Source organism: Agrilus planipennis, unplaced genomic scaffold (assembly GCF_000699045.2).
Source record: "Agrilus planipennis isolate EAB-ADULT unplaced genomic scaffold, Apla_2.0 scaffold198, whole genome shotgun sequence".
NCBI lineage: Eukaryota > Metazoa > Arthropoda > Insecta > Coleoptera > Buprestidae > Agrilus > Agrilus planipennis.
In genome coordinates, this window is record NW_020438930.1 from 53,553 (window position 1) to 64,749 (window position 11,197).

At 43.9% G+C, this 11,197-nt stretch overlaps 1 protein-coding gene across 1 annotated transcript; it reads right to left on the minus strand.

Annotated features, from left to right (window-relative positions):
• Nucleotides 1-693: 693 nt before the first annotated feature.
• LOC108739342 lies at nt 694-1,441 on the minus strand. The gene is made up of 2 exons (XM_018473198.1): nt 875-1,441; nt 694-780 (listed from the first exon to the last, which is right to left on the minus strand). Exons 1-2 carry the CDS (start codon nt 1,439-1,441, stop codon nt 694-696), a joined length of 654 nt encoding a protein of 217 aa, XP_018328700.1.
• Nucleotides 1,442-11,197: the final 9,756 nt, after the last annotated feature.

Consider the following 11,197-nt stretch of genomic DNA (forward strand, 5'->3'; position numbering starts at 1 on the left):
AGCAAGTGAAGACGGGCTAATGCCAAAGAACCTCACTCACATCTTTTGGGATATAGAAACCAATTTTCTGTTCTTAAAATTTAGGGAGCTAACGGTTCTTCTTGCCCTAAAATATGATCAGTGAGTATTAAAAACTCTGCTTCTTATTTAACCTGTTGTGTTTTCTGAAAAGGGGGATATGTCAGTACTGTTAAGAAATCTACGCACTATTCCGCATGTATCAAGGATTACCGATTTCTGTAGACTTATGTACGTAAACTTATGCAGTTTCAACTCGGCTAGGCTAGCGTGTAATGTTTTAGGTATAACGCCTATTGATGATATTATTATTGGAATAATTCGAACTGTGTTCTGATTCCACATGTCTTTTATTTCATCTGCTAATGGAATATATTTTTGAATTTTCTCAATATGTTTTTGTTTAAGATTTTCAGTGTTTGGTACTGCAACATCTATTAGGTAGGTCGTTTTAGTGTCTTTGATGGTCAGTGTGATATCAGGTCTGTTATGATTAACTGTTTTATCTGTAATTACGTCTATATCCCAATATAACTTGGCTAAGTGGTTTTCTAACACATTTTGTGGTTTGTATTTGTAGTAGTGCTCTATCTGATCTATGAGTTTAAACTTTTTGGCTATTATTATTATTGATGACTGAGACAGGGTGCAAAAATGCTCAGGGACACCATGTCGTCAGACGATTGTATCCCCATCCCTCTGTCCCTCACTCAGATGTCCATAGACCAGCTGCCCTGCCAAAACAGCAGCTTCTCCAGGTTCCTGCATAGTTCCTTAAAAATCTATCTCTATCTATTAATCTAGCCCCCAGACATTTCTGTAGTTTCTCCATTAATGCTGGGAATTCGTAGATTACGTGTCTCGGGGTTTCTTTCTCGCTTTCGCACCATCTACGTAGGTAACTTCTTCCCTGTGTTTTGTGGGTGTAGCATCTTAGCTCGCTGTACCCAATAAACAATAATAGGATAAGAAGCGCATCGTTCCTCTTCATGTTCCTTAGCTCCATGTTCCAGCTATTTATGTATTTCCCGAGCAGCTCCTTGGACCATCTGTGTCCCAGAGTTGCTGGCCAGGTGTTCCATTTTTGCTTTCTCATGATTCTACTAATAGCGTTGTTTCCTTCTTGGTATGGTATTCCTACCTCGCCGTCCGGTTGTTCTTCCATATCAGCTCCCTGCTTTGCAAGTTTGTCAGCTTTTTCGTAACCGTTGTATCCCGAGTGACCTGGTATCCAGATAATAGTTACTCTATTCCTCGTTCCTAGTTCATTTAAGGTATCTTTCACCCTTTGAACTAGCTTAGAGGTAGTTACTGGCTTCTCCAGTGCCATTATAGAGGCTTGACTATCAGTGCAGATTTGTAAGTCTCTGCCTTCGACTCTATCCTCTAGAAGCTTTTCCGCACACTTACGTATTGCAGCCATTTCTGCTTCAAATACCGTGTTATACTCTCTTAGGTTACGGGACAGCCCCTCCTTGTTGTGAGGACCTTGTATCCCGTATCCTGTTCCTTTGACTGTTTTGGATCCATCTGTGAATCAGATTTCTCCGTGTCCCAGTGCCTTGCTATCCTTCCACTCCTCCCTGTTTGGTATCCTTGTTTTAAAGTTTCCCCCAAACTGGATTCGCCTGTTCATTCTATCTTGCGGTATCGCAAGTGTTTCTTGGTATGAGGTTCAGGATGGTTCCATGTCCCTCTCCTTCTCTCCGCCATTTCACGTTACCGATCAGTCTGTATGCTGTTCTTGCGGCTTGTTCCCTGATCTCCAGGTCCAGTCCTTTCATATCCAGCATCATCCTGACCGCAGCTATAGGCGTGCTTCTTTTTAGTCCGAAAGACCCCCTCAGGACAACTGCCTGTATGTGATCCAGGATCGCCTTTGAGGTCTTTTTGTCGATTACTTTCCACCATATCGTTGCAGCATAGGTCAGTTTTGGTCTCAGTATAGCCTCATATAACCATAGAGTCTTTTGGGGTTCAAGCCCCCAGCCTCTTCCAATTGCCGACCTACACTGCATAAATATGTTAATCACCTTTCTACTTTGCAGCATCAGGCGATTATTCCAATTTAATTTCTTATCTATGTGTATACCTAGATACTTAACTCTTTCTGCATACAGTATCTTTTGCCCACAGAAGGTTATTTCCTTTATCTCTTTCCTTTTGTACTTCCTCATGAAACAGACAATCTCTGTTTTATCTGGATTAACAGCCAGGGATTTTGCCTGACCCCACGTTCTAATTTTCGATAGAGCTCCCTTCATGATGTCCGGTAGTACCTCCTCAAACTTGCCCTTCACCAGCAAGCACAAGTCATCGGCATACCCTACAGTTCGTATTCTATCTCTCCCTAACAGCCATATAAGGTCGTCAACTACCAGATTCCACAGGAGCGGTGATAAAACCCCCCCTGAGGACATCCTTCGTTGATTTTCCCCTCCACTGTTTTACCTTTCCATTCGCTGTATACTGTCCTGTCGCTTAGCATCCTCCTGATCCATCTCCTGATGGGCGATGGGGTATCTCTACTGGCCAGAGCTGCATCAATGGAATCCCTAGAGGTGTTACTAAACGCTCCCTCTATGTCCACGAAATCCCCTATTGTAATTTCTTTTGCCTCCATCGCTTGTTCGGTGTAGTCCACTACAGAGTGTAGTGCTGTCTCTGTGGATTTTCCCACAGTGTATGCATGTTGTTCACAGTGAAGAGGACGCCTGCTCAGCACTTCTTGCCTGATGTAAATGTCCACCAGTCTTTCCAGTGCCTTTAGCAGGAATGACGTCAGACTAATTGGTCTGAAGCTCTTCACTGTGGAGTACTCATTCCTTCCAGGTTTTGGTATGAATGAAACCCTTGTCTTCCTCCAGATTACTGGTGTATATCCTGTGGCTATACAACCTCTAATGATCCCGTTAGCAGTCCTATTATCCTTTCGCAACCTTCGTGGAGCATCTTTGGATATATGCCATCAGGTCTCGGTGCTTTATACGGTTCAAAGGTATTTACCACCCATCTCACTTTTGCTGGTGTTACTACTTGCGCCGCAGTCTCCCAACTTTTAGGTCCTCCTACCGTAGATATATGTGATCTAGAGTTGTCATCGCTCCTGACAAAGTCCGGAAAGTTAGACTTGAGAAGCAGTTCTAAGGTACCCTCCTCAGTTTCCACATGTGTATCCGACCATCCTTCAAAAACTGTAATCGAATGCTGTTATCCTTGGTCAGAATTCCAGCTAGTCTAGCTGTATCTGTTAAGTTTTCTATACTTGAACAGTATCTCTGCCATGATTCTTTTTTTGCTTTACTCACCTCGTTTTTAAAGGCTTTTAGTGCATCTTTGTACACCTTCCACCCTACTTGGTTATTTACCTTTTTAACCCTGTTAAAAGCAGCCCGGGCTTTTTTCCTCGCTTCTTCCGTGTGTTTGTTCCATCACGGCATTTTTTTCGACTGCCCACTTGAAATCAGTGGACAGTTATTCTCATAGGCTTTTATCAGTGCTCTCTGAACCTGCTCCACTGTCCATTCCAGGTCGACTTCTGTGCCATATTTGCCCTTGAGTTGCCTAGTTCCGTCCCTAAGCTCCTCTTTATAGCCTACCCAGTCCGTATTCTTGGGTTTTCTCTTGAGTACCATCCTAGGTCTGTTTATTTCCATCCCAAAACTAATAGTCCTGTGGTCCGACATGGACGGCTCCCGCTCAACCCTTAATTCATGAATATCCGCCCTGATGCCTGTGGAGATGAGGGTGAGATCCAGAACCTCCCTTCTACTCACTGTAATGAAGGTCGGCTCCGACCCCCGATTTGCCACCATCATCTGTGAACTTATAATAAACTAGCAGAGCTTCACCTCTGTCATTAATATCCGTGCTCGCCTACACAGTGTGATGAGCGTTGGCGTCACACCCGATAATCAATTCCAGGCTTCTACATCTGCAGTATTCCACCACCTTCCTTACCTCTACTGTCGGTGCTTCTTCTTCGTAGGGTAGGTACGCAGAGGTAACCACTATTACCCTCTTAAACCCCTCCTCGTTCTTGACTTCCACTCTGATTGTTGTACAGTCCCTTGAGCTTAGTTCCTGCAACAGAAAACCATCTATCCCTTTGATGAAAATGCATGATCGAGCATTTCCATCTTTGCTTCCCTCAAATAGTTCCCCATTTGAGTCCATACCTCTAATACGTCCCCTCCATATCCAGGGTTCTTGTATTAGTGCTATACCTGTACGCACCCTTGCCATGTTCCTTGCCAAAATAGCAGAGGTGCAAATTAATTTGAGTGAAGCTTATCTCGATAGGAGCCATATTAATGCTCCATCGCACACTGCGCTTCCTCAGTTCCCTTTACCTCAGATCCACCAGCGTTCTTTCGGTCCAGTACCTTAAAGGTAACCTTCCCTACGCCCGCCAGTAGCCCGAAGCTCCAGTTTTCTAGGGTTTTTACCGATGGTTCATCTAGTCCCGTCAGAGGCCTGATTAAGGACCACCCATCTAGTGGTATCCACCCCCCCATTCTGCTTCCGGATCAGTGTGATGAGCTCCGTCGCATTCTTTACCCCTGAGGGTAGCCTAGCCATCACCTTGATAACTTCGACCTCCTCTGGATCTAATACCCGTACCTTAAGTTCCGGTTTTCCCGTATCCAAAGAATCCACCATTCCTTTCAGCCATTCCCCTCGCAGACAAAGACCAGTGTTCCCTTTCTAAGGAATGTCTCCGCAAAACGAGTTACAAAAGCCCCCTCTTCCACCGCGATAACCCGTTCCACCGACCTCTTTATTGCGTCACCTATCTCTACCGGCATCTCAGCCCCAAGGTATTTCCCACAGGTCAGGATCACCTTTGGAAGCGTCGATGTTACTCCTGCGTAGCTGCCTATTATTCTTTTCTTGAGCGGTTTCATGCCCGTCTCACTAGAATCTAGGCTATTGGAGGCTGCCCTCTTCCCACCCGCAGAGGAGGTCGCATCTTCCAAGGGTTTCGAGGCGTTTCCAAGCCACCTCTGTTCCCTCTTCTTCTGCTTCCTCTTCTCACCACACTTGGGAACAAGTCTCCCCTCCTCTATAGCCTTCTGCTTCAAGAGCTTCCTTCGCTGAGCCCCACTTAGGTTTCGGTTCTGGCCCGTCCCTGTTCAGTTCGTCAGTGAAGTCGGATCTACTGGATTTTTACCTTCCGTTGTGGTATCGTTGGGTTCAGGGTCCCCAGCCGTTGCAACACCGTCTTTATTTTTATTGTCGTTATTCGTGTCCATTTGATTCCCACGAGTAATGCGGGTCCATATAGTCTGTCCGACTGGTCCGCTACGCCGGGTAAAGCTAGATTACAACGGGGTTTCGCCCAGTGCCCCGAGGGTACCGTTCAAGATATAGCACGCCCTGTATCACGCATCCCTCAGCACGGTAACTCACAACTTAGATTAGCAGGCTGCTTCTTAGTGGTGACCCAGCTTGTCGCCCCAGCCGGGATTCCGCTAACGCTTCATCCCTTCCTTCGCTTTTGCAGAGCCCTTTTCATTTTGGTTACTTCTCATGGAAAAAAATAAATAAATAAACAATAGTTAATGTAGTAAATATTAACATTGCGTACAATATAATATTTCACTAAAGATTCGTCAGAATCTTTAGAAGAAACCGTCTGCCGAATCATCTCCAAGTTCTAAAAAGAAACCCGAAAGTTAAGATGTTAGAATTGCGGCGAACTTGGTCATACGAGGAGGCAGTGCAGGAAAAGTACTCCTTCCCCAAGTACTCGACGTCAACAGCAGGAAAACTAAATAGGGTCGACGTAACGGGGCAAACGTTGACACACGGACAAAAAGACCCCGAATTTATCGCATTTACGAAGACCTTGAAGCACCAGAATGACAGTCTACTCCTAGATGAAAAAATAAATGGACGAAGATGCGTGTTTCTTTTGGACACTTGGGCCACTAGGAGCATAGTAAAACCCAGCGTAGTCGAGGGTTCTAACTAGGTCGTGTCGACTAAGTGGGTTCTGCGTACGGCTACTGGAGAAAAAGCGGTTGTTAATGGGGAAGCTAACGTGTCAGTTGAAATCGGTAAGACTGTCTTTGACCATCGAGTGCTTGTAGCAGATATTGAAGATGACGTAATTCTTGGGCTGGACATTATACATAGACAGGTGGCCGTAACCCGAAAGGTAAATTCTGAGACAGTACCTGTTGAAATAAGTGGAGTGATGGACAGACATTGTAGGAATCTAACCAGTGAGCAGAAATGCAAAGTGCAACATCTACTTTGTCAAAACTCCGACGTCTTTGAAACTGACAAGAATGGTAGGGGAAGGACCAATATCGTAAAACACAAGATCAATACCGATAATGCCCAGCATATTAGTCAAAGACCTAGACGATTGCCCCTGACCAAAAAGGAAGAAGCAGAGCTAATAATCCACGAAATGCAGAAGACCGGCATAATTGAGCCATCCTCAAGTCCATGGACATCACCAGTAGTATTCGTAAAGAAGAAGGATGGAACCCGGCTTGTGTGGATTACCGACAGCTCAACAACGTAACTAAGAAAGACAGTTATCCACTACCACGGACTGATGACACCTTGGCTATGCTTTCTGGCTCGAAAATGTTTGTCACGCTCGACTTGAAGAGCGGATACTGGCAAGTTGCTTTAGATGCTGCCGACAAGGAAAAGACCGCAATCTCGATCGGCACGGGCCTTTGGCAGTTTACAGTTATGCCTTTTGGTTTGTGCAATGCCCCGGCGACGTTCGAAAGGTTGATGGAGAAAATCTTGAGTGATCAAATTGGAAAGACCTGCTTGGTATACCTGGATGACATCATAGTGATTGAAGGCACCTTTAGTGAACACCTGCAGAATTTGCAAGCGGTATTCCAGCGGTTACGTGAGGCCAATTTGAAACTCAGTCCGAAAAAGTGCCACCTTTCCCGCGAAGAAGTTTCTTACTTTGAACATGTTGTATCAGCGAAGGGCGTGGCCGTGGATCCAGAGAAGATAAAGGCCGTGAAGGAATGGACAGTGCCTGAAAATGTGCACGACATAAGAAGCTTCTTGGGATTGTGCGCTTATTATCGTCGCTATGTTTATAGATTCGCCAATATCGCCACTTTTGACACGTTTAACCGAAAGTGACCGCAAATTTCATTGGGATTCGGATTGTCAAACGGCATTTGAGACTTTGAAACAGGCTTTAATCACAGCCCTCGTATTGGTATATCCTCGGCCCAATGGAATGTTCATTTTGGACACCGACGCCAGCAATGTGGGAATGGGAGCCGTTCTCTCGCAGTTACGAGATGGCCAAGAGAAGGTAATCGGCTATTTTAGCAAGACCTTATCAAAAGCCGAAAGCAACTACTGTGTTACTAGGCGAGAGATGCTGACTGTAGTCAAAGGCGTAGAACATTTGAACTTCTGAATTTCAAGAATCCGGAGGGTCAGGTGGCTCGATGGATTGGGAAGCTACAGGAATGTGACTTTGACGTAGAGCACCGGCCTGGATCCGGACACAAGAATGCCGATGCTCTTTCCAGAAGATCTTGTCAAACAGACTGCAAGCAGTGTGATCGAATGGAAAAGAATGAAGAAGCAATTCGACGTGTCACGGTAATCGATGACGAGTGGGTACCTGAAAATATAAAACACGACCAGAAAACGACCGGGACTTGAAGAAGACGATGGAATGGAAAAGAGACGGACAACGACCAACGTGGAAGCAAATTTCTTCCTGTACCTAAGTACTAAAATCGTTATGGGCTCAGTGGGACTCAATGGTTTTGGAAGATGGTATCCTGAAGCGTGTTGTTGAAAGTCCAGATGGAGAGGAAGATAGGAAGCAACTGGTTATTCCTCGAAACAAGGTTAGAGAGGTGTTGCAGTATCTTCATGATGGATCATCTGGTGGTCATTTTGGAGTGAATAAGACGCTTGGGAATGTTCGAGAGCGATTTTATTGGGTGAACTGTAAGGAAAATGTCAAAAATTGGGGTAAGAAGTGTGCCACCTGTGGCCAAGGGCGCCAATGCCTCAATACAATGTCGGTGGCCCCTTCGAACGAATCGCAATAGATGTGGCGGGTCCATTCCCAGAGTGCGAGAAAGGTAACAAGTACATCGTGGTCGTTATGGACTATTTTACCAAGTGGGTTGAAGTCTATGCCCTTCCGAACCAGGAGTCGGAAAGCATAGAAACTGGCGAAAGAGTTGATCAGTGAGTTTGGGGTGCCCTTGGAGTTGCACTCAGACCAAGGGAGGAATTTCGAATCGGCTACATTCCGTGGAATATGCGAGCTCCTAGGAATAAAGAAAACTCGAACTACTCCACTCCATCCACAATCGGACGGCATGGTTGAACGAATGAACCGAACCTTGATTAAATATCTCTCCAAGGTAATGTCTGGCCACCAAAGGGAATGGGACCGCTATTTGCATTTATTCTTAATGGCATACCGTTCCTCTGTCCACGAAACGACTGGCCAAACACCTGCCAGTGTCATTTTCGGAAAGGAGTTACAACTACCTTGTGACCTCAAATTCGGCTGTAAACCAGGAGATGACTTGGCTGGAGAAGATTATGTTACCAACTTCCGAAGAATGCTTAACGATATCGACGAGTCGGTTCGTCTGCATACACAGATTGCTAGTGACAGGATTAAAGAAAATTACGACATCAAGGCTAGAGCAGGTGGTTACCAAACTGGAGATATTGTTTGGTTGTATAATCCTCGTCGTCGCCATGGACTATCACCTAAGTTCCAACAGAATTGGGAAGGACCCTATGAGATAGTGAAGAGGATTAACGACGTGATCTACCGAATTAAGAAAACTCCAAAAGGGAAGCCGAAGGTAGTCCATTTTAATCGCTTGGCTCCATTCGCCGGTACAAATGAAGAGAAGGCGCGGGCCAGATTATTAAGAACTATTCCTTCCGAGCTCACATTCGAAGAGTTCATGAAGGAAGGCCCCCATGTCAACAGGAGATTTGGAGTGACGCAAGAAGACCTCTTTGCTATATCCAAGGAATATTCACTGGTCCATTGCGCTTCAAAGGATCTCAGAATGAGTCGTGGTATCGCGTCCGAGTTCAAACGCAGATTTGGCGGTTTGGAACATCTTCAAGACCAAGTACAGAAGGGAAAAAGACTGTTATGCTTGCCTGACGGACGACGCAATATCTATTACCTGGTAACTAAAAGAAGATGCTCTGATAACCCAACATAGAGAGACTTTTGGGACGCAGTAATGGAACTCCGCAGACATCTTCTTGAGAATAAAATACAAAAGCTGGCGATTCCGAAGCTTGGTTGTGGACTGGACAACCTAGATTGGAGGATCATACGGAACAGGATCGAAGTCCTGTTCCGCCGTACTGGAATAGACATTTTGGTTTGCAGTAATAACCCGAATCGGACCAATCATGAGAAGGCCGTGGACTGTTACTTCTATTTTCAGAGTGGATGTCGTGAAGGCGACAACTGCAGATTCGGCATGATCCTGCGAAACGGAAAGTGAAATGTTTCGGGACGAAACATCCTTAAGGAGGGGGCAGTGTAGCTAGCACGAGCGTGTTTGTGTGCGATAGGGCATACGTGTGTGTGAGTGGCTTATCGATTCGCCGACTAGCCGCGAGCGCGTTTCTTCATGTGCGCCGTATCTGTAAACGTGTGTATCGTACCTGCGTTCCGTGAAAGCAATTAAACAGTTCAAAGAAAACGAAACTTTTCCGGACGGCTCAAGAAAGTTCTAGAAAGGACACAAAAGAGTATATAAAGGAAGAGACGATCGCCGAGGGAGCACAAATAAATTGACCGTTGCAGAAGTGAAGCAAGAAATAAATTGACAGTGATAGAAGTGAAATAAATAGAACAGTGAATAGTAACAGTAGTGTAAATAAATAGAATAATTACCTAAGTTTAGTAATCATTTAATAGTGTTTTTAAGTTCAATAATAATTAGAGTAAATAAATATTTTTCTTCTTAAGTTAATTTGTTAAACCCACGAACATTACAATATTAATTTCAAGATCTGAATTACTGCTTGAACGATTACTTACTTCTTCTTTTCAATCAACCATAAATAATTGTATTTATTTGACAATAAATACCCGATTAGAAATTTTCTTGGTTTATAGTTAGGCATACCCTTAAGCGAATTAGATTCATTGAGTTCCTCATAAAGATAGTCGAAGTAGGGTCAGCCTGAACAATTCTGAATTGGATTATCATTTGAAAAATTAGAGGCCATCCCTAGTTGAGATAAATTATTATTATTATAAGGCCTAAATAAAGAACTCAAAAAATTTATCTCATATAGTTCTTACTTGGACCTTATGCTAATGAAATTTTATTACTACAAGACCTAAAAATTCACCTTATTTACTAGGCAGTTCCTTCATTGGACTTTATACCAGTGAATTGATCGGTATAGATACATACCTAAAAAGAGAGGTGCGGATAGGTGCGAGACATTTAGAACAATTAACTTAACTTCCCTTGCGTCAAAAATCTTAACTAGAATTGTACAGAGGAGGTTGGAAAAAAGGACGGAAGAACTATTAGGGGAAGATTCATTGGGATTTAGTAGAAAAAGAGGAACGCGGGAGGCCATTCTAGCTTTACGGCTAACCATAGAGAAAACGATAAAAAAGGAACGAGTGCGTACATAAGATTTGTAGATTTAGAAAAAGCTTTTGACAATGTTAAATAGGACAAGCTGTTAAATATACTTCAAAATGTAGGGATGAGTGATACCTAATTTGTATAAAGAGCAACAGGCAGTTATAGAGCTAGGGCTGCAACGTAGAGAAGTCAATATTAGGAAAGGAGTCAGTCAGGGGTGCACACTATCACCGCTACTTTTTAATCTATATATCGAAGATGCGATCAACGTCACTAAAGACAGTACAGCTGTAGGGATAGATATACAGGGGCAAAAGATTAGTATGCTTAGATTTGCATATGATATAGCAGTATTAGCATCTAGCAAAGAGGACTTAGAGATAGCTTTAAAGATAAGTACGAAAAAAAATAAAAGTAAAACTAAAATACTGGTATGCAAGGGAAGAAAAAGTAGGGAAAGAGCGAATATAAAGATAGGAGACGAAAAATTAGAAGAAGTGGCTGATTTTAGATACCTAGGAAGTCAGATAAGTGAGGATGGAAGGAGTAGTAGGGATATAAAG

What these genes read in the sequence shown, in the direction of transcription:
- LOC108739342 (XM_018473198.1), bottom strand. Translation starts at nt 1,441, where the DNA reads ATGGCTGCAATACGTAAGTGTGCGGAAAAGCTTCTAGAGGATAGAGTC. An exon ending in AGAAAGAAACCCCGAGACAC is followed by an intron (nt 781 to 874) that starts GTAATCTACGAA and finishes GGAACTATGCAG; the next exon opens with GAACCTGGAGAAGCTGCTGT.